Source organism: Prosopis cineraria, unplaced genomic scaffold (genome assembly GCF_029017545.1).
Source record: "Prosopis cineraria cultivar Desert tree isolate PC_DT_omini unplaced genomic scaffold, ASM2901754v1 PC583, whole genome shotgun sequence".
Taxonomy (NCBI): domain Eukaryota; kingdom Viridiplantae; phylum Streptophyta; class Magnoliopsida; order Fabales; family Fabaceae; genus Prosopis; species Prosopis cineraria.
In genome coordinates, this window is record NW_026555908.1 from 1 (window position 1) to 24,165 (window position 24,165).

Here is a 24,165-nt window from a genome sequence, read left to right on the forward strand (position 1 = left end):
GAGTTATAATAAGTCAAAGTTCAGAAACTGAATTACAACTAAATTAAAACTATAAGAACTAAATGATTAATTTTTTTTCTTTTTATATTCCTCTACTCCTCTTTAAAGGGTTTAAGACTATTTATTTTACACTGTCGGGACAGCTTTGTCTCTTTTCTATGACCTTCTCTATTTGTATTCAAATTTTATTATAACTACATGAGATTTGATAAAGTTTTACATTGATTTTTACTAGTCTAATACAAACCTCCTTTGTTATCCGAGCTTGTAAATTAACCTTATTTAAAAAAAGTTTTCTTTACAAATTAATGAATCTTACTTATAAATTGTATTTTGATACTCTTTCCATTTAAAAATGTAAGACATTTTTTTAGAAATTAAATATTAAAAAATGTAAGGTATTTTTAATCTTTTAAGATGTAATCATTGCTTTTTTTTTAAAAAAATGGTCCTATTGATAATGACTTTATATTTATTATAGGATATTTAATAGAAGTAAATAGAAAAAATAGGGTTAGTGTAAAAGTAAGTAATTATTTTATTGAAGGGTGAGATTCGATTAAAAATATTTTATATTTTTAAGTGAAGGAAATAGTTGATAAGAGTATGAGAATAACAAATATTAGGACACAATGATATGTTTAATAAGTTTTTCTCTTTAGAAATATAACCATTTTTGTTTTGATAATTGCAAATCATAAAGTGAAAATAATAAATTTTTAAATCAATTAACCAAAAAGATCTTTGGTGTATTTAGCATTTACGTTAGATTTCCAATTTTTTTTTTTTACCAAACTATCCCTTTTTAACTACTTTTTCAGACAAAAATTATCCCTCAATTTTACGCAGTCCACGTCCACCCTTCCTAAGTTCCTCCACTCTCTTCTCTGGTTCGCTCCACCGACTTCTCCCTCCGCCTTCGTCGACGGCAGCTACTGCTTCTCCTTGCCATTGTCATCGACTTCTTTCTCCACCTTCGTTGACGGCCCAATCTGGTTCGAGGTCGACTTCATCGAAGCTTCATCCATCGCAGATCTGATTTTGGTTCGAGTTCGACTTCTCCCGCTCCACCTTCGTCGACTTCTCCCTCCACCTTCATCGACGGCCCAATCTAGTTTGAGTTCGACTCCCTCTCCTTTTCCGTTTGACTCTGCCTGATACCCTGGGTCTCTTTCGACCACTTCACCTCCATCTTTCTCGGCACCGTTGACGCAGGTTCATCACTCATTCAGTTGCGATATTTCTTGGTTTATTTATCAGCTTCTTTCTCCTCATTGCATATTTTACATTGCCGCCGAAGTTTGGTAGAAATTATCCCCTTTGTTATGAGGTAGAAAGCGGCTTTTACTTTTTCAGTCTTCCCACCTTGCCCTTAGCCTTTTCCCAAATTTCCATTTTTATCTTTGAATCGAAGCATTAGGCAGAAGAAGCAAACTGAAGTTTCTTTCTTTTCACTCAAATTTTTCTTTTGCCCCCTCCTCTTCCACGAAGCTCAATTTCTCTTCAGTTCAATTCGTATTCAAAGACAGTGCCTTTTCTCTTTGCCTCATAAGGTGTTCGCATTTCGAAATGTCGATGGCTGGTGACTCAACTTGGGTTGGTAGGAAGCCTCTCAGACGCATTGGGGCATGTCAGACGCTCTTTCTATTGCCTCCGATCTTGGTTTCTCTGTCTCCCCTCCTCCTTCCCAGGTATATTTTCTGCCTCTTGTTGCTTAAATTAGATTGATTTCAACAAATTTGCTTTTCTACTTCAGAATGGTTTTCATTTTCCTTATTATGGCATTTTTTTTACTTCCCGTAATTAAGCATACTTCCAAATACCCAGTGACAGTGGAAGATGAGAATTGAACAAAATTAAGTGGAGGTACCGGAACCTGGGATTTGTGATGGAACTGATATTGTTTGAATAATGTACAACTGTACATGATAACATCTTTGTTCGTAACGTACACGTTATTGTTTAGGTTGATTCTACATCTCGTTTATTTCGTTTACCCAATAAATAAAAAAGAAAATTAATGATTAGAATTACCATATACACTCAACATGTGTAGCTCTGTAAACATATGCCTTTGATACGGGATCAGTTTCTTGAGGAGGAGTATAGGATTGTGACAACTACTCAGTCTCTTATAGAGGTCTGCGCTCAAGTTTCATTGGGATTATTAGTAGGTTAATTTTCTTTTTAAAATGATCGTTGACGATGATTTGACACAGATGTAAATACAACAGTTTGGATTAGCCTTAGGAGGCGTCAGTCTCATAAGAAGGAGATGCTTGTTACAACCAAGTGAATGTATTCTGACATAATTTTTCCATGTTCCTAATGGAGAGATGGGGAAATGTAGAGAAATATAATTGACTAAAATGATAATGCTCCCTTATAACTTTAAGTTTGAAGGATGACTTGGGGGGAGCCACCTCATAATAAAAATCCACTATCTTGAATTGATTCAGTTCTTGTTATTTTTTACAAAAAACTTTGGGGCAACTTTGATAATGAACTTTAATTTTAATATAACTACTTTCAGACCATGGGGAAGCAAGCTGTCTGTTCTGTGAATGTGTAATCACATAATGAATGACTGGGAAAGGTTTGAATTCTGCTGGGATATGTGTATTTAGAATTCACGAAATTGCCCAACCTTTCCATTGTTTTTGTCCGTGGTTCAATTTTTATTGTTATTTATAAGCCTGAAGCTTAGCTTAATTGGCAATTGATTGGCATAAAAGAAATTCCATAAAAGAAGTCAAATTAAATGCTTGGGTACATTGGGAGTTGGGAGGAGAAGGGAAGGAAAGGAATCCAAAGAAAAAGGAAGGTTAGAGAAGGGAGGGGAAGGGACAGTTAACTCTTGCTTGGGAAGACTTTCTTTTCCAAAATCCCTCAGCTTGGGACAACTTATGACTGTGAACGCAGGAGGACTTTGGTGCATTTTGGATGTTTAGTTGGAAATCCTCCGTTGTCCTTCCCTCCTTGTAAAAATACTACCCATACGAGAGAGTTTTCAATGAAATCTTTTCTTCACCTACACTGTCTCCCATCAAAGCATGCTACTAGTGGTTAAGCGAATTATCATACATGGCTACTATATATTTGTGACACATCATGTATGAAATATTAGTGCAAGAATCAACTAGCTTGATCTATCAGTTCAAAAAGTCAATGATGCCTTGTTGTAGAGAAAGAGAAATTTTTAGGTAGACCAGGTGTGTCATGTCATTTGTTGTCTGTCCAATTAGAATGCTTCAAATCAACTGAATAAAATCTCATGTGATATTATTTTAATTGATGTTATTTTTATAATAGAATGTATATTTAGTTTCTTGATTTTTCTCTCTTTACTATCATTAATGTTAGAATCAATTTATATTTAATGGCATCTAAATGTTATGTTTTTATTAGACAGATTATAAATAACGTGGTACACTCAATTTCCTGTAGAGAAAACCAACTTAAAACCTCTGGTCACCTTGTGAAATTCCCCAATATATGACTAACATGTTTACATTTTGATTAGACTTGCCATATAATTGATCCTTAAGTTTTGGGGTACTGCCATCAATTAATTTCTGTTTTGGACCACCTAATCTTTACCATCTGCTTGCAATCCCGTTTTCTTGAACAATGGAACTCTCCATAAATCTCTTATTCTTCACCAATTTGGGGCATGTAATTAGCATTTGAATCTTCAGAATGTTATCTAAAACTAGATGATGTGAAATGAAAAACAAATCTGTCAAGACAAGCTAGGAATGTGATCATATAATCTATCAACATTCAGATTACATTATTTGGATCATATTGTCTTACTAACACTCTTGAAGCCGTCTGACTTTAACACTTTGATAATATGATGACAACTGCTTGTATATCTATGTATTATTTGTTATTCGTGTCAATGACTATCTAAACCATTGTAATAATGATAGATAATCTTACAAAAGCTCATGCTTATGGCTTAGAAGCATCTATTATTTGGCAATATGTGGTGTGGATGGATCAAAATTTTTACTGGGCTGATCTTATCTTTCTCTTCTTTCCTTAGGAAGAACTTCTTAATTCATCCTCCACTACAGGTGAAAAGGGTGAAGACTTAATCAGGGTTCTGAGAGAACTAACTACTGTACAAAGAAAAATCGCTGATTTGCAAGTGGAACTTCAAGGTCGCAAGGTTAGATTGTTGTAAAAGATCCACTGAACCAGTCACCAAAATTCCTGTTAATTAAAAAAACTGAAGAATTCTTTCTTACATAATTATTGTAAAACTTGCTAACCTGTGTTCAATTTTCTGTGATCTTGTGACTTTTGAAATTTCTAGGATGATAAGAATGTTGCACATTTGACCCATGTCAGTGAAATGGAAAAGAAGATCGAGACATTGGGAAGGATTACAAATATATTGAAAGATGTTATTCAAAATAAGGTAGCATGCATAGTTCATTATGCTACCCTTGCTTTCTTACATGAGATTGCCTGTGCATAAGCACTTTGGACAAAAGATCCGTACAAATGGTCTTTTCTTGCCTTAATTCATTATTTTTCCATTACCAGTGTATTCAACTGGTGCTAATTAGTTAAGCACATTGCTTTAATTATATCTTATTACTTTAATATTTTGATATTCTGTTTGAGGGAAGAGGATTGGTGGTGATTGAATCCCATATGATGGATAGCCATAAGCTAACTGCTAATAATAGAATGAGACAAGTTGCTTCCTAACTTTATATGCTTTCTCCAGAGCTCTTCTTCTTTTTCCTCTTTCTCTGGGAGTTAATTTAGATGAGAATATTACCTTTTTTTTTTCTTTTGTTTCTTTTGTGGGTAAAAGATTAGAATATTACTTTATTTGTCCTAATTACCTAAAATCTGGCAGGATCGCATTATAGCTCGCCTACAGCAACCTTATTCGCTTGATTGCATTCCTGTAGAAGCAGAATATCAGGTTAGTGTATATACAATTTAAGTGATCCTGTGCCGAAACTTGAAATCTTTGTTAAGTTTCTGCTTTTTCTACGATGTAGTCTACAGCGTGATTCTTGGTATTACTTGGATGATAAATGTTGATCAAAGCAGCACTACAAAATCCTAACACCGGGAATCATTAAATTTAGAAGCAGTTATGACATGATTGAAGACTCTGATATGTCCATATCTCATTATTCTAAGTTAATGGAGGGTAAAAGGGACAGACTAGTGCTTGAAGCTTTTGCTATGCATGGGATTGGGGCATGGTTGGACCTACTTTTGGGTCTCCTGTATGCAGCCTTACCTGGCATTTTGTGAGAGGCTGCTTCTATTATCTGAACCCATGACCACCAGTTTATGCAGCAACAATTTTACTGCTGCACCAAGGCTTTCCCTCAAGTTACTGGAGGGTATTTTAATAAAAATCAATTGGACTAAAGTGTATTGAAACTTTTTGTTTTATGAGAAGTCTGTAATTTTAACAAAACTCAAGAAAGATTTGTATAACTTACTCTTCTTCTTATTTTTGAGGTAAAATGTTACCTAGTTTTGCATGCTTGAAACAACCGACTGTTGTTGAATTTTGACATTTTCTTTTGATGGTCGGCGTTCTGATTTTGCTTGCTTCAATTAGTGAGTTCAATTGGCAACTTCCTAGAAGGCTTTTCATTTACATGTATGTTTGTTTGTTTGCCAGAGGTTTTAGCTCTTACAGTGTAGTGACTACTTTTTCCTTTAGCTTGTTGCTTAGGGGTTCAAAGGCTAATTTTTCCTCTGGCTTGATCATATATTTTATGAAGATTGTGCATTTTTAATGGTTTTAAATCTTTAAAGTTACTGCTTTTTTAATGTAGTTGTTGGTGTTGAGTTTTATTATGGAAATTGAAGTAGTTTAATTGTCAGATTGGCTTCAGTCAAGTTTAGTGAAAGCTCTCTGAGTGACTTGCGGAGTCATGAGCTTATGGATTCAGACAATTACTGAAGATCACAGCACTAGTACAAGAGCAATGTTGTTGGTTTGATGGGCTCTTTGTTTTGAAGCCCATATTGTTGGAGTTTTCATTTCTCTAGCCTCTATTTTGTCTTTTTTTGCACCTAAATGAAACCAAACTGAATCAAACCAATGATTGTTACAAAGAAGTTCTACATATTTGATTTGCTTAAAGTGATTCAACTGAACAATCATTGAAGACCAGATTGGTTCAGTTTGACCAAGTCAGTTTTAGCCAAAATTTATTAATGCTTTCTTGTACGAAATCACAACATAAAAATGCTTTCTGTGAATTATACCAGTATTGAGCTTGCAAAGCTTGAATTATCTAATTCAAAAGTTAATGTTTATTGAATATCAATTAAAATACAGACTGTAAATTCGTATATACTGGAGATTTTAAATTATTGGGAAAAGCGTCTGATAATCAATTAATTCTGTTTGGTTTGATTTGTTTATTTTCAAACATTAGTTGAAATTATCTTTAAATGTTTGTCAAGTATTGTCGAATGTTATTTTGAAAGTATGTAGGGATGCCAAATTCTAATGCTAAGTAGAATATTTCAACTTATGCAGAAACAATTCTCTGAACTATTGATGAAGGCTGCTAGTGATTATGGTGCCTTGACTGCATCAGTGGCAGATTTCCATTGGAGTCAGAATTTCAAGGAACCTCCTTCTGTCTGGGGGGTATGTTTGTACAGTTGTACTTTTATTTTGTTAAATTCAGATTAATTGATTGTGTTGCTATAATGACTACTAATGCTTTAATACTATTCGTATCTCAAGCAGTAGCTGTTATTGTTGCAATGCTAATCCCTGTTGGTATTGTTGCTGCTTTGTTAAATAATTTGCCTTGACACAAATGCATTAGTTCTTACTACTTGAGAGTTCAAGTTGCAAATCATCCTTCATCATGTTTTCTACTTCCTCCATTCTATTTTATAAGATAAATTTACCTACTTTACATAAACCAAGAAAAATAATTGATGGCTTTAAAATCACCTCATTTTTTCTCAAATACCCTTTATTAAATACTATTCTCTCTCTTAATTAATTTAAGCACCTTTTTCAGGTTTTTTTTTTTTTTAAATTGCTGTCTAGATTTTGGAGAACTTCTTATAAATAGGAACGCTAAGACCTTCTAAAAGTTGTCGTATAAGAAGGAATAGAGGGAGTAAGAATTTTGGAAAGTTTAAGATTAACTACACGTGTCCAAAGGTTATTGCTTGAGAATCTGATCAGTGAATATTTAATTGTATGAATGGAGCTGTAAAAGGTGTACATATTTGAAACAAGTGCAAGATTATCTGTTTTGGTATGAAAAATGGAAAGCTTAACATCTGAAGGATAATCAGGTAAATACTCATCAATTTGTGTTACTTTGTATCAGGTAAACGATTTTATTGCACGCTGTTTTCCTCTGGTGTCTCTTCACTCTGAATGACATTGAGTCGCATCATTGTACCCAACCTATTTTAAGTGTCTAGCTATCAACCCTTCAAATTGTGCAATACACATAATCAGAAGACATCTCTTGTCAGAAGAATTCTGTGTGCTCTTGAATCAATCAAATTGCAATAAAATAAAGCAATCATCTCAGCTTCTCCGAGACTGATCTTATCTTTTCTGCTAAATGAGTAATTGCTAGCTGATGTCAACTGCATGTTTTGGAGAATCACCAATTTGTGGCTTGTTCATTCATTAGTTCTTGAAGGTCCTACCTCTTTGCTTCATTTGCGTTTGACTACTTCATTAAATTCCAATCTTCTTTTGTTAGGAAATGCTTCGACCAATCCCAGTGGCTTTGGCATCTTGCACTCGGTTCTTCGAAGCCATGTCAGCAATGAGAGAATCGTTTGCAACTCTTCAAAATCTGAGAGTCGGTTATTCTGACACCCTTGGGCCAAGGACACCTGCTGGAGATCCCTCTCAGAGACTCCCAGGAGTTTCTGATTGTGTGACACCACCGCCATGGAAAAACGAATCAAGCTTCGATGACTTAGCTATCAGAAACCTAAGGAGGCAAGAATTGGGTCAGCAGGCAGTAGTAGATGGAGAAGAGAGCCAGGCAGGTGAGGTCCATCAAGATAATGGTACAAGCCATAGGAGACTGTCTTGGCCTCCCTCAGTTCAAAAGAGTGTTGTTTAGTCCTTGATATTGTTAATGCGTCCTTATGAAAAATATATATACATACATATCCATCATGCTGAAATTGCTTGTGCAGTTTGTTTGTTCATCTTTATTAATTTTGTTTCTTAATTAGTGTTTGTGGAGCCTGATTCATTGATAAGACTTGATAAATCTTATACCGCTTAGAAGTATTCTAAATACATGGGATATACTCTCAAGAAGCTTTGTATTGTGTCTTAAGTTATTGAATCTGAAATGATGTTTTCAAAATTTGAGAAAGAAGTTTGTAAGGTTATTTTGTGCTTCCAAGGACACCAAGTTGATATTCCAAACGCTATTTCTATCTACATTCAATATATTAATACCTTCATGCATCGAAGTATGCATGATGGAACTCGATTAAAGAGCGATTGATTTGATTTAGATTTCAAGAGGCAAAACCTGAAGGTTGAAGTTTAAACCAAACTAGTGGGCTTGGAGAAGTTGAGATCTGAAGCAGGTTTCAATTGAGGTTAAGTTTGATTTATGCAGGCTTGGCTTGATTCCATAGTTTTATATAATCTTGACGAATATGATCTCTACCACTGACCTTCCTATACTTGCAGTCTCGCTTCATGATAGAGGTCAGTACCCCGGATAATTAATTTGGACCCCCCCCCCTCCAAAAACAATTCTTTTCCTCTTTTTCTTTTTAAGGAGACAATGGGGACAAATTGATTTGATTAATTATCCACAAATTAAAGCATAACAAATACAAAATTTCAACAAAATATGAGAAAATATCACTTCAAGTCCTATTATTTTAATCATTTTCTAAGTCTTATAGTTTATATCCGTGGTTCTCTATCCTTTTTGTTTCCTCCATGTGGAATGTTAATCCCTGTATTGTAAAAAATATCCAAAAGAACCAAGAGATGGCCAAAACGGTGTTATAATTGCATTGACATGAACTTTATAATATTAAATCCATTAAAATGACTAGGGAAAAATATGTTGACTTGAATAAAATTATCAAATTGTCTGTTTAAAATTGTTTTATTAAAAAAAAATCCTACTTTTTTTTAATAGAAAGCCATAAAAAACTTGTGCTAGATAAGAATAGAAATCAAGTCATGTCAAATACCATAAGGGATTTGCAGCATGATGGCAGATGATTAAAATAACAAAATCTAAATTATCTTAAAAGGTCTAGTGAGCAAGCACGTTAACGCATTTATTTACTTCCCAAATTTTACTTTCTTGAGATGACTGTGCACGAGTAAGAGGGAGGAAGGCACTGAAAAAATCTGAGGACATTGAACCTTAGTATTTGGGCCAACTCATGATCCTTTTTAATATATTTCAAAACAAAAAGACCAACATTTCAAACATCTAAATAAAAGGGATGAAAAACCTGTACTTTCTTTATTTAAAAATATAAAGTATTTTTTAAAAATTTAATGTTAAAAAATATAAAATTTTTAAGTGTTTTTAAAGTATAATTATTACTTTTTTTTTCATTTAAAATTTTCTCTAATATAGAAATACTTTATGTTTATTTTAAAGTAGAATATCCTATTAAATAGAGATAAATATAGTATTAGTTTGAAAATAAATAATTACTTTATTAAAAAATGAGATTCATTTATAAATATTTTATATTTTTTAATAGAGAGAGTATAAAAAAAGGAATAATAAACTATAAAAATAAATTATAAGGATTAAAAACAAAACCTGGTTAAAGTATACAAACTTGAAGTGGTATTTTTTCACAAAATGAGACACTCTACCTCTAGAATCATTATGTCATTTGGATATATATATATATATATATATATTGTTCTCGGGCGGATGGTTTGAAGAATTTACTTGAATTAAATGTAACAACGAATTTAAATATAAAAATCAAAACGCGCTATTAATTAAGTCAACAAAAATTATTCATGTTTCATGATAAATGACCTCCATGACATCTTAAAGATTGGAAAGAAATTCTTAGGTAGATCTGAAGTGCCATAAGGACCAATCAGAACATGACACTTCACAAAATTTTAATTTGAGATGGCACTTACTTAGAATTTATATTTATATTGTTTAAATTATTTAAATTCTCTTCATCTCCTCTTTCTTCTTTCCAGGAACTCTTCTAGGCACCAACACTTTTCTTTGTCCATGATTTGTTGCCGCCAACACCCTTCTTCCAATCATAATCCCACAATCCAAACTCATGTTATATCATTTTCCAGATCAAAATAATCAAATCTTGCACATTTCAATGGGAATTTAAAACATTGCTACTCAATGATTTTGCTGTTGTAAAATAGGTTAGATTTAATTATATAAATTTAATTTGAAGATTTTAATTTTAATTTTAATTTGAGACAAAATAAAAATAATCCTTGAATTGTTGGTTTTTTTTAAAATAATAATAATAATAATAATAATGAGGAAAATTACACTTAGGTCCACATAAGAGAATTTATTATTAAGAGGTCTCATACAATTCACAAAATACTCTTAAATTTTAAATCTTATGCATTTACAACTTGATAATAAGCATTTATAATTAGGTAAAAGTATTTACAATTTGTGACTACAAGTTTTTTTTTCTTTACAAGTTATAAATACTATTGTCTAATTATAAATATCTATTGTCAAGTTATAAATACACTTGATTTGAAATTTAGGATTATGTTGTGAATTTTATAAATTTTTTAATATAAATTCTTTTATGTGAGATTTAAGTGTTGAGATTTAAGTGTAATTTTTTTAATTAAATAATAGTAATAATATTATTTAAAAAATAAAATAAAGTCTACATCGTTGCTTGGGATCCCCAACGGCAAACAATATTTGAACGGACTGGGGAATTTTTCTCTAATTCGGTTGACTGAGATGCAATAGTTCGCTTCCAATGGTCAAATTTTCATGCTTTTCGTTCTGATTCTCAGAAATAATGGCGTTCACCATAATTCTTATGCACTTACAAAGCCACTTCTATTTTATGCAGACAATACCACCCGTCGTCTTGTCATACTATATCCTCCTCTTCGGTTCAACCTACATCTCAACCAGATCCTCAATCAATTGTAAAAATGGTATGCTTATTAGTCTGTGATTCTTATCATTGGCAAGCCCACATGATGGGGTCGCATCCAATGCTTCATCTTAACGCGGACGCTTATTCCTTGACTCACGAGCAAGCCGTTACGGGTGGTTGCTTCACTTGCAAGTGAAGCTGGATCAATGATAGCGTTTAGTTTCTTGAATTGGACAATTGGGTTTCCAAAGTTTCGGCGTTTTATGCGGCTCTACATGGTTTCTTCAATGTCGTTGATTGGGAATAGAAATTTCGAGAAAGCCAATGAAGTGTTGAGATCTGTGGTGAAGATTTTTGCTGAGATAGGGAAGTTGACGGAGGCTGTAGATATGGTGATTGAAATGCATAATCAGGGTTTGATTCCCAACACTCAAACATTGAATTGGATTATGAAGGTTACTAGCGATGTGGGGTTGGTTGAATATGCAGAGCAAGTGCTCGAAGAAATGTGTGTGAGAGGGGCCCGCCTAGATTCGACAAGCTTTAAGTTGATGGTTATTGCATATTGCAAAATAGGTAATATTTTGGAAGCTGATAGGTGATTAAGTGCCATGCTTGAGAAGGGCTTTGTGATTGATAATGCCCATTTACATTGATAATCAGAAGCTTCTATAAGAAGGGTTTAACAAATAGAGCATCTTGGTATTTTCATAAACTAAGTGTTATGGGTTTGAAGCCAAATTTGATTAACTTTACATCTATGATAGAAGGTTTATGTAAAAGTGGAAGCGTCAAGCAAGCGTCCGTAAACGTTGGAAACCCAATGTGTATGCACATACGACATTGACTAAGGAAGGATGGTCTTTGCAAGAATGGATGGACTGAGAAAGCATTCAGACGTTTCCTTAAGCTTGTTCGGAGTGAAAATCACAAGCCAAATGTCCTTACTTCCATGGCAATGATAAGTGGGCATTGCAGAGATGGCAAATTGCACTGGGGAGAAATGCTGCTTCACAACATGAAGGAACAGGAATTAGTCCCAAACGCCAACACATGCTCAACACTTAATGATGGACATTGCAAAGAAGGTAATTTCAATAGAGCATTTGAATTGATGAATATGATGAGCAATGAAGGTTTTATCCCCAACATATGTACATATAATGCCATTGTTGATGACCTTTATAAGAAGGGAAGAGTACAAGAGGCTTACAAAGTGCTCAAAAATGGTTTGCATCGTGGATTGAAATCTGATAAAGTCACCTATACTATTCTCATAACTCAACATTGCAAACAGGCAGATATTAATCAGGCTTTGGTGTTGTTCAATAAGATGGTGAAGGGTGGCATTCAAGCTGATATTTATTCATACACCGCTTTAATTTCATCCTTCTGTAGGCAAAAGAGAATGAGAGAAAGTAAGATGTTTTTCAATGAAGCTGTGAAAAGTGGACCAGTTCCATCAAAGGAAACCTATACGTCCATGATATGTGGGTATTGTCGGGAAAGAAATTTAAGCTTGGCTATGAAGTATTTTCATAGGATGAGTGACCATGGTTATGCTTCAGATAGTATCAGTTATAGTTCTCTTATAAGTGGTCTTCGTAAAGACTCAAAGTTGGACGAAGCTCGTGTGTTTTATGTGATACTATGATAGAAAAGGGGCTTATCCCATGTGAAGTTATTCGAGTTACTTTGGCTTATGAGTGTTGCAAGATAGATGATTGTGGTTCTGCTGCGGTGGTCCTGGAAAGGCTGGAAGGAAAACTCTAGATTCAAATTGCTAATGCGTTGATTAGGAAACTAAAGTAGCGAGAGAAAAGTAGCTATGTTCTTTCACAAGTTACTAGACATAGATCACTATGTCAATAGAGTAACATTAGCAGCCTTAATGACATCATGCTGTGAAAACAGTAAGTATGCTCTTGTTTCTGATTTGACTGCAAGGTTATACGAGGAAAAATCACTCCGCAGTCCAAAGTCAATGAGAAAATTTGAAATATAAATTCTTTATCTTATCATGCATATATTGTTGCATTTTATTGTTAAATTTCTTGTTGGAATCATAATTCCACTGGATCAAGATTTTGTGGCTGCTTGTGTTGATTTATGTATCGGAATATCCTACCATTTGATCAACTCCTGATCCATGAAGAGAAACTGTGGCATGCAACTCCCCCTCTTGTAATCCTGAGAATTCCTTAGATCGAAAATATCAGATTAAATTCTAGGAATTTTTTTAGTTTTCTCTGATTTTTGCTTCCTTTGTACTTTCTCCTTTAGCTTTATCCACTTCTTTATTTATTCTTCACTTGGATGGCAAATACTCTATCAAAGAATAAGATTGTCCACGATTTTGAATTTTTGATATTTCACTACTCCGTTAGGCGCCAATCTATGCAGCTTATGTTATATATGAATGTAAGTATCCTTGTCTCTAATTGAAATAAAGCTGTTTAGAATTGTAATTTAAGTTTTTGTTCTTCCTTTTTCCCTGGGTGCAGGCCTAGTAATATATATTTAGATGCTACACCTGCTTGAGACATTTTCCTATGAGATTGTGGAAAGTTATGTTGCCTTTGAAGTCATTATTTTCCGTGTGCCTCTATGTGTATACATATACTCCCTCCGATCCTATTTATAAGTCATTTTTACCAACCTTATCAATACCAATACAACAAAGGTGCAAAGAATAAAATTTTGTAAAATTACAAATATAATCCTCAAAAAATAAATAAACTATATAATATTATTTTTTTATTTCTCTCTCTCGTATTTTTTAAGGATAGTTTAGGCATTTCATTTAAAATAAAACATTACTATCAATTCAATGATTTATAAAATAAACCACTTTACCTTTTAGAATGTGACCTATAAAATGGATTGGAGGAGTACCTCAGTCACTCTGAATTGTTCGTGGCTCCAGCTTGTTTAGGGTAATTGCATGTCCCATCAAGCTTTCTTGACCGTATAAAATAAATTCTTTTTTTGGCTTATTTTACTTGAAAAGAATTGCCCTTCAAGCCAAAAATTGTCACTGTAAGATGTTCATGTGTATACTGTACGCTGGGAACTTCTGAAGGAATACTCTGCTTGGTAGGACTGCTTACCCAGTTATTACTATCTTCCTTTTTTTTTTTTTTTTTGGCTGTTTGACAAATACAGGCAAGTCTCTGTTGAGTTTTTTTTTTTTTTTGGATGAATAGGAAAAATTATATCTAAGGGTCTTGTACTTGGTTGGGGACATGTATCTTGTAATGGATGTATACTGATACTGAGTTTGTTGAAGATTAGTGTCAACAAGCAGTAGATTGTGAGTTGGTTTCAGTGTGAAATGTTAGATTTCACTTGATGGATTGGTCATATGTCAGTCTGTTTTGAAGCTGTTGTAGATGTTCTACAACAGACAAATTTTACAAATTTACTGTACATGTCCAAACCACTATAACTCTTTATGCCTCTATTAACTTTCACTGTACATGTGTCCAAACCACTTTAAACAAATTTCTACCATCATGTAGTTATTATGAATTGTTTTTTGGGGTGATTTTGGAAGAGCCAAAGATGTTAGGAGATCTATTAAATTTTCTCATTTTATTAGACTGATAAAAATAATACAAATAGCTTTAATATCATGTCTGAATCTTAGTTGAAAAAAATTAGCATAAATATGCTTTATTAGTGGGGCCCAAAATTAGCATAAGTATGCTTTATTAGTGGGGCCCAAAAAATGCTTTCTTAGTATTCATTTATCCATTCTCAATAATGCTTTTTTTACATCAGCAAAGCAAAATCAGAAGTATTTTATTGTTTTTGGGGTTGAATAGATTTTGGTGCTTCATCTTTTAATTCAATTACTTTCATAAACAAAGTTAAATACAATGACTTGACTTCAGAAAAAGTATAGCTCCACCTTTTTACCGTGTCATCATATGATTGTGGAAACAGCTCATCTGCTTTATATATTAAGAAAAATAAGAAGAAAAAGAAGTAATACTAATAAATTATACTTTAAATACACAATCTCGTTGCCGATATATATACTAATAAATCCAGGCCATGTACTTAGAAAACTCTAGAAGACATAAGAGGTAAGGACACAGGTCAAATATTACCAAATAAAAGGTTTCAATTATTTCTTTAGTAATTTCAATGACAAAAAATCTGTTCTTTATGAAAAATCTACTTATTATCATTAACATTCATATGCACACTTAATATGCCACAAGTGTTTGAATTTTTAACGTAAACTTTTCCCTACATGGATCCAAGAAATCGCTTTTTTTTTTTTCATACACATTGATCACTTCCACACCTCAATGGTGAATCCAATCATAATTACATGTCATAATAATTTAGATAAAACACCCTTATAAATGGAAAATTTTTAAAATTCTCCTAGCAGGAAATTTCTGAACTAAGAAAAAAAAATTATAATATCATATTTGTGTATAAATTTTGAACAATATATGACACAATTTGATATGAGTATAAGTCTAAAGAAAAATTCATTTTAAAAGATTAGTCTACTAAGAAAATGAGTTTTTAGACTTATAAAACATATTTTTTTTTTGTAATTAATATCTCCCCAAGGTATTGATCGAGAGTAATGAATAGATTTCTCTTAATTGAATTATTACAAACACAAGAGTTAAGATTTAAATTTCTAATTACTTGTTTAAATGATGAAATTTTTTACTGCTCATGTCAACTTTAGTTAGTACTTGTTGGAACAAAACTCTTCTATACGAAACTCATAACATGATCCTCACAAATCATGACTAACCTATCATAATTGTATCCCTAAATTAAGTCTTCTTTTTTTCAAAAAAGAAACTCCCAACATTTTTGAATTTGTAATAATTTAAAATGAATTAAAAAACCATTTGAGAGAATTATCCTTAAAATTATGAATTACAAAAATATATATATATATATATTACTCATACAAAATTTGTTTACTTGACCAAAGATTGTAACATATCATGTCTAGAATATTACCCTTAATTTAGACCCTACAATATTTAAATTTAGATTGATTGTTAGTACCATACAAGATATACGTCGGACATAAAACTTTATTCATACACACTTCTAAATGTATTTCCTTTAGAGATAAAAGTCCAAAAATAAAAAATACTCGCAATATAATAAGCATATAATTAATTATCAATGTGCTTGATTATTATTCAAGAACTTTATGGAGACTGAGCATCTTATTACATAAAAAATAAATAAATACTCTCAAAATTAGAAGCTTGCGCCTTAGCTTATCTTCTGATTAATTCAATGTAATTATTGAAATTAAGACTTGGTTGCCTTTCTTCTCCGCAAAGACATTAACAAAAAAAAAAAAAAAAAGAAAGATATATTTCGCTAAGTGTTCTTCACTTGTTTCTCAGAACGAAGAAAGAAACAACATAGTCATCTTTAGAAAAAATACAACATTTTCAACACGTACGTTACTAAAAGTAATAATACACATCCAGAAATAAGACTTTGTTTCGCTTCAAATTAAAGATTGATCTAATTATCCTTAAAATTGAAAAAGTAGGGTATCGAATATCAATATATAGAACGAATAAAAAATGTAGAAAATAATGAGAAAAGAAAGTTCACGAGAGCTACATCAAACCAAAAAAAAAAAAAATTACTTGAGAATTTTTTGATTTACAACATATATTTATTCAACCCATGATTTTAATATTTAAATTCTATAATTTTTTTTTCTCGACTAAATGAAGAAGAAGGAGAAGTGAGGTAAAAAAAACGACCTATGCCTTCTTGAACATCATTTCAAGCTTCTGACTTAGGTTTCCATTTGTTGCTATCTTATTCAATAGCCCAGCCAGGTTCTTCCTCTTGCATGACCCTTGAGATCCGTCATCCACAGATGTACTGTTTGACGGTGATGAAGGTTCCAGTGAGCGGTGCCGCTTCTTTCCGACGACTACTCTTGCCAGCTCCGGTGGCGGTTCCGATCCAATGAGGTGAGGAAAATTGAGCTTTGCTTTTCTACCTCTCATCTTGAAAGCAGCTCTATCATACGCCAAAGCTGCATCCTCTTCCCTCTCATAAGTTCCCAACCAAGTTCTGGCGCCGTTCCTCTTGGGATCCCGGATCTCCGCTGCGAACTTCCCCCATGGCCGCCGCCTCACACCTCTGTAATTCCTCCATCTTGGTGGCGCCTTACATTCACCCGCCACAGATCCTGCATTGTTAACACTAACCCTATCACCTTGTTTCATGGCGGTGTCATACTCGCCGCCGGAAAACACCGTACCACTGGAGTTATTACTAGCACCCTGCTCTGGTGAAGCATCCGGGTCGCAGTTAGGGTTTAAATTTAAAGTAGGGTTGTTGAACATGAAGAAGGTATTCATGAGAGTCATAGAGGAAGGATCATGATCTTCAAGAAGGTATTGATGAACTGAATCTAAAGAAGAAGAAAGATCAGGGATCATTTTTTGGAAGCTAATTAAGTTCTCTGTGATAGTATAGAAGTACACATGAATACTGAAACATGGCTAATTATATATATTATGCACAATGACTTTTGTTTGAAGGGAGGGATTATTAATACATTATTTTATTCTTGTGTGTGTTGTTTCCAGGAAACTTCAATTTTAATTTTAATAATTAAGGCTCTGAAGCATGGCAAATAAAAAACCAAAGAAAAAGTTAACTTGGAATATCATCGCATGTGACTGCTTAACTCAAAAAATTGTTATTTAGTTGTGAGTACTAATTAAGTGTATACAAAAGGTTAAATATTACTTTACTTTATCGATATATTGTAATTATATTTGTGTGTGTGGTACTATTAATAATTTAACTTCTCTCTGATCATTTGCTTTTTCTTTTTTTAAATACGGCAGAAGTAATACAAGTCAAATTATTAATATCTTATAAATTATTTAATTGATAAAATTTTCACTATTAAACGTAAAATTAGAACTCATTTTAGTAATTTTGAGAAGTTTCTAGAGATATAATCAAATGTAAGTGTCGACAAAAAATTGAAAATACATCAAAATATCAACAAAAAAATGGGAATGAAAAACGTTAAATAATAAATTATTTTTTTTTTCAAAATATTTTTTCATAAAATCTCTAAATAATGTAAAATTTACTTATCTTCCAAGTGTGAATAAACGAAGCTTTGATGATCACAATTCACAAGGAATGCTGAGACGACAACTCTTGTAACTTTATTTTTCTTCTATTTTGTTGTGTAAAGTATTATAAATTTATTCTTCAATCCAAAATTGCCTTCAAAACTGAATGATGTAATAATGAATGACGACGCATTGCATAATGAAATAGAAAAACGTACAAAGATGCTATCAAATAAAAAAAGAAAAAGTAAAAAAGAAGATTAACCAACGACAGACTCAGCTGTCTAAATAAAATTTGCTAATGATAAAGAATTTCAGCATGTGGCCAATCCTTTGACCAAGAAAACCTCTTGGAATCTAATGATTATTGTCTTGAATCAATTATTAATTAAAAAATTAAAAAGTAAAAAACGGGGGAAAAAGAAATCCGTTGTGCTTTGTTTGTAGGGTCGAGCAAAAGTTTATTGGCAACGAAATATTTGTTTGAGGGAACAACAATTTATATTGATAAAAGTAAACTAATTCTACTAATATTTCAAGTTTTTTCTGTAAACTGAAGGCCACAATTGACATTCTTTCACTACAAAAAAAATGACTTTCAGCGATGACAAGATATAGTCGCTGCTAAAAGTCGAGAATCAGCGGTGATTTTTTAGTGTCACCGCTGATTGTCAGCATTTTTTAAAATATGTTATAATTTTTTTAAAAAAAATTATACTGCAAGTTTCAGCGACGAATATCTCTTGTCACCGCTGAAAGTCAACTTTCAGCGGCGACTTTTTAGTGTCGCTGCTGATTGTCATTTTTTTTTGGTTTTGTTCTTTCTTGTGTCTTTTTCTATTTCAAAAAGAATTTGGATATTCTGGACTAATATCTCTTTCAAATTTTTCTCTTATTTAATTTATTCTATTTTCTATTTTTGAAATTTCTATTTGTTCTTCAATTCTTTTATAATGTATTTCTTTATTTCTACCTCTTTTACTTTTCTTTCAGGTTCACTATTCCTATTTGGCTATAGATTAAGACTCTTAAGACTTATCTTATTCTTTTTTTTGACTTAGATCCTAATATCTTATCGAACCATCTCATATTTCTATTTCTACAAGTTTTATTTTCTATTGATATTGTTCTTCCTAGGCTTAATAGGAACACCATTGCTTAACTTTTCTATTCTTTCACAAGATTTTTGAATATTATATTTCTTGAATATTCTCTGTTTGTTACTAAACTTACTTGGCAATATCATTTTTTTATAAGTTATATGTGATATTATGTTCATGTATCTTTGTTGATTTATTTCAAAAGGGGTGTTATCTATTTTATTTTCTATATTTTCTTCTGCTTTAATTTTACTAGTTATAACGAAGAACAATAAATTCTACTGTTTTAACATATGGACAAATAATTAATATTATAAAACCTTTAGAAAAGATAATTTTAAAAAATATAAAATAGAAATAGTTTGTTATAAATGTGAAAGATTTGGCCATTTTTATAATTTTTTTAAAAAAATTATGTTGCAAGTTTCAGCGGCGACACTAAAAAGTTGCCGCTGAAACTTTCAGCAGTGACTTTTTAGTGTCTGATTGTCAGCATTTTTTATTTCTTTTAAAAAAATTATGTTGCAAGTTTTAACGGTGATATACAAGTTGCCGCTGAAAGTCGACTTTCAGCGATGACTTTTTAGTGTTGCCGCTGATTGTCAGCATTTTTTATTTATTTTTAAAAATTATGTTGCAAGTTTTAGCAGCAACATACAAGTCACCGTTGAAAGTTGACTTTCAGCGATGACTTTTTAGTGTCGTCGCTGATTGTCTGTATTTTTATAATTTTTTTACTAATGTATAATCATCAATATTTTTACTATTTATTCTTAGATATTTTTTATATTATAATTATAAATATGAATATTAAAATAAATAATATAACAACCTCAAGAAGTAAAAAAATTAAAATAAATAATACAAATTATATTGTATCAATTATATTTATAGTTTACTTTAAACCAAATAAATAATATAATTTATAATTTTATAAATTGAAAGAATTAAATTGAAGTATTTAAGGATAGTAATGATATTTTATAATATTTAATATTTAATATATATGTGTGTTTGTATAGTTTAATAATATGTGTATATACATATATTTAATTATGCAATAATAGACTACAGGTTCATTCCAGCTCAGTGGCAAAATGGTTGGACACAAAAGGAGGAGGTCATGGGTTCAAACCTTGGAAACAACTTTTAAAATGAAAATATAAATTGATGACATAATGACATGTGGTGTGTGGTGAAGCGACACATGGAGAGTGACATGGGGCCATATGGCGTGAGGTGAGGGGCGACACATGGAGGATGACATGATGACATGTGGTGCGAGGTGGGGTCTTAAGTTGAGGGTGACATGGCACCACGTGACGTGAGGTGGGGCGCCACATGGATTGTGACGTGGTGTCATGTGTATAAGTGAACCAACATTACTTTTCAACGACAACTTTTTGGTAACTTCAGCGGCGACAACTGTCGCCACTGATACTTAACATTCAGTGGCGACGAAAATAATCACCGTTGATGTGTGATTTTTGCGGTGACAATTGTCACTGCTGATTCTCAACTTTTAGCGGCGACTTTTATTATCGCCACAGGTTAAATTAGCGACAAGAGCTCTCGCGGTGACATTGTGGCAACTTTTTATCGCCGTTGAAAACTTTCAGTGGTGACTTTTTGACTTTTGTCATTGCAGATTCTCAACTTTTAGTGGCAACTTTTTTTATTTCCGCGGATTGAATCAGCGACAGAAGCTCTCGCAGCAACATTGTGGCGATTTTTTGTCACCGCTGAAAGTCAATTTTTTTGTAGTGTTTATCAATAATGTGACTTCTAATAATTTGTATGTGTGTTAGCTTGAACTACTTAAATTTTAATGAGTTTTTCACTTAAATATTTTTTTTAAAAAAAATTGATGGATTCTTTCATGTTCAGGCTTTGATATGTTGTCTTTGGATATATATATATATATATATATATATTATATTGGATTCATTCATCATTTCATCTTATGCATGTGAGCTCTACTTTCGTTTTTTTTTATTACCAAAATATACTAAACATGACCAATATAAATTAGGATCAATATAAATTAATTGTAAGCATGATCCTTGTTTATGTTACTATTGAATTCAATTAGGATCAATGTAAATTAAAATAGAAAAAGTGTAACACCCTCAAATTTACAGACCGATTTTTTTACAAATTATTAATTCAACAAATTCTTTTTTTCTTTTTTTTCATTGAACCCTTATCATGGTAGAAAAATTTCTACCATGATACATCCAAGACAATATACCACAGGTCTTAAAATATCTCAAAAAGTAATTAGAACCATGAGAGACAGACATGATCCTCATAACATGTTATTCAAATCAGATCATGAATCAAAAGGGACAGACATAATCCTCTTGGACATATAAATGCATTTAATAAAAAGGATTAGAGTTTACATGCTCCACAAAGAAGATATGTCCTAAGTTGGCACAAGATATATTGTATAATCCAAAATAAGAGGCAACGTAAAAGATGGTGTCTCATACACCATAATTACACCTCTGGTGCTTTCTCGGCCGGACTCGCTCCTGTAAAAATATTAACCACGGGGAATGAGACTTAAAAGTCCCAGTAACCAAAAATTAATATGTAATGATGCATGCGGATGTAACTAATCATGCGATTGCTAAGTGGGCACACAAAACATTTAACCAAACAATACTTTCAAACAAACCGAACAAGTATTTAATTTGCATGACTACACCTTATATCCTCCTTTCACCATGCTCGGACGCCAAATTACCTGGCCAAAGGTGAGTTGGACCAAGCGACACGCCACTCATTGGGTCCAATGAGGGCTTATCACGTGGTAATAATTAACCGAACAAAAATTCCCATTAACACCATATATTAAAATACCCTGACAAGTCATGCATCATTCAAATATCCAAATAGAAATATATCCGAACAATAATATCTCATCATGATAAACAAAAATAAATTTTTGACCCACTTGGCAATAATTTCAAACAAGTATATATATACAGTATTTATTTTCATTAATTCATAATTTTTTCAAATAATAAAACAACACATAACCATTCACAAACACACCCATCACAACACATTAATAATGGTTACCTTGTGTCTTGAATAACAAGTTCCCCTTCACAACTCCTTTTTCACCACTATCTTTATCAATATAATCTACATAATTATTTCACAAATACTATATATTAATTTTACATTAAAATAAATAACTCTAATTTAAAGAGTTAGAAAGTCTTAGATCTATAATCTATATTAATACTAATTTAAGATTTATGCCTCATTTAACTTCTCAAATTCTTTTTCTAAAATTCTCGTACCCTAATAAACTATTTTTTTATCCTCAAATCACTTCTCGTATCACAATTTCATCCTTCTATATTCTAAAAATTCGTCCAAAAATAAATTAAAAATTTTAAAATTATCTTGAAGCCTCAAATCACCTTTCTATAACCTCAAAAATACCTATTCATACTTAAATAAATATTTAATAATCATAGGTTTATCCCTACATCTCAGATTCCACATAAATTCAACTATATAGACCTAGATTTTAACTCAAAAATTTTTAAACATGAGTTTCAACCTCAAAAAAATATTCTATAATATTTATTATATCCCTAAGAGTTTTAACCTATATTTTTAATCCATCATATCATCAGATTAACTATCATATAGAAAAATTCTAATCAGAATATTTACTCTATCCTACAAAATAATCATATCACTAGAAAGCTAATATTATTTAGAAAATTATTATAAAATTAATTTTGTAATTAAATAAATTTTTAAATGCTAATCTAAACAGGAAAATTAGAATATACCTGAAGAAAAAGAAAATAATCCCTCCTTGCAAGAAAACGTCGAGCGATGTGAGAGGAAGAGAGAAAAATAATATAAAAATGGAATTGTGGTCCCAAAATTATATTAAAAAAAACTATAAGTTTAAATTTAATTATTCAAATCTTTGGGCCATTACTTGCAATTTTCACAAATTACATCTTGGGCCCTTAGTTGCAATTTTCACAAATTATAATAAAAAATTCCTCATGCTTCCTCCACAATGCACCTCTTCTTTTTATACATGAGGAGGTGCCTTTCATTCCCACATCTAACTGATGTGGAACTAAACCCCCTCCCTTTTTTTTAACTTTCTTTTCTTTTTTTTCTTTTTAACTCACACACACACATTAATAATAATTTTTTTAAAATCTTAAAATTATATCTTAACAAAATATTTCTTATATAATTTTAAACTTAAGTTTTTAATTCATAATTAAATGCCTAACCATATTATTATTTTCAAATAACCTCAAATAATATAAATTCCTATTATTATCATCATTTTAAAAAAAACTTAAATTTCATAATTTTTTTTATCTAAAAATTAGGATGTTACAAAAAGCATGGCCATTGGTTCCTATACTTTTAGCATGTTTTGAATACAGTCGTTAGTTTTCTTTTTTTCAATTGCTCTAGTCTCTCAAGCTTCTTTAACATTGGTTCCTATATTTTTAAATATGACTATAAGGATTTAATAGTAGCTAAAGTGTACATAAATTCCGTTACTTCTCTTACTAACTTGATAAAAAATTAGTAGAAGGAAAAAATAAGCAAGCAAGGCATCAAAGGCAAAAATTAGTTTGAACATTACTCACTTTATCATGATGTTACCAACTTAGCAATAAAATTAATAGAATTATATACATATTAGTGATTTAACTAATTCATCAATGATGATAAGTACAAATATTGCATACACATAAAATATAAGGGACTAGAAGCAATGAGAAAAGTTTAAAGAATAATACCAAAACATGCTAAAAGTACAATGA

At 31.7% G+C, this 24,165-nt stretch overlaps 1 protein-coding gene and 2 pseudogenes across 1 annotated transcript; 2 read left to right on the forward strand and 1 right to left on the reverse strand.

Annotated features, from left to right (window-relative positions):
- Positions 1-830: 830 nt before the first annotated feature.
- On the forward strand, positions 831-8,296 carry LOC129297658 (AUGMIN subunit 2-like; annotated as a pseudogene).
- A 2,751-nt stretch (positions 8,297-11,047) lies between these two features.
- LOC129297660 (pentatricopeptide repeat-containing protein At4g19890-like) lies at positions 11,048-13,602 on the forward strand (annotated as a pseudogene).
- A 3,281-nt stretch (positions 13,603-16,883) lies between these two features.
- LOC129297659 (ethylene-responsive transcription factor 1-like) lies at positions 16,884-17,598 on the reverse strand. The gene has a single exon (XM_054936006.1). The coding sequence runs from the start codon at positions 17,577-17,579 to the stop codon at positions 16,890-16,892; it is 690 nt and encodes a 229-aa protein (XP_054791981.1). The 5' UTR covers positions 17,580-17,598; the 3' UTR covers positions 16,884-16,889.
- Between the last annotated feature and the right edge of the window lie 6,567 nt (positions 17,599-24,165).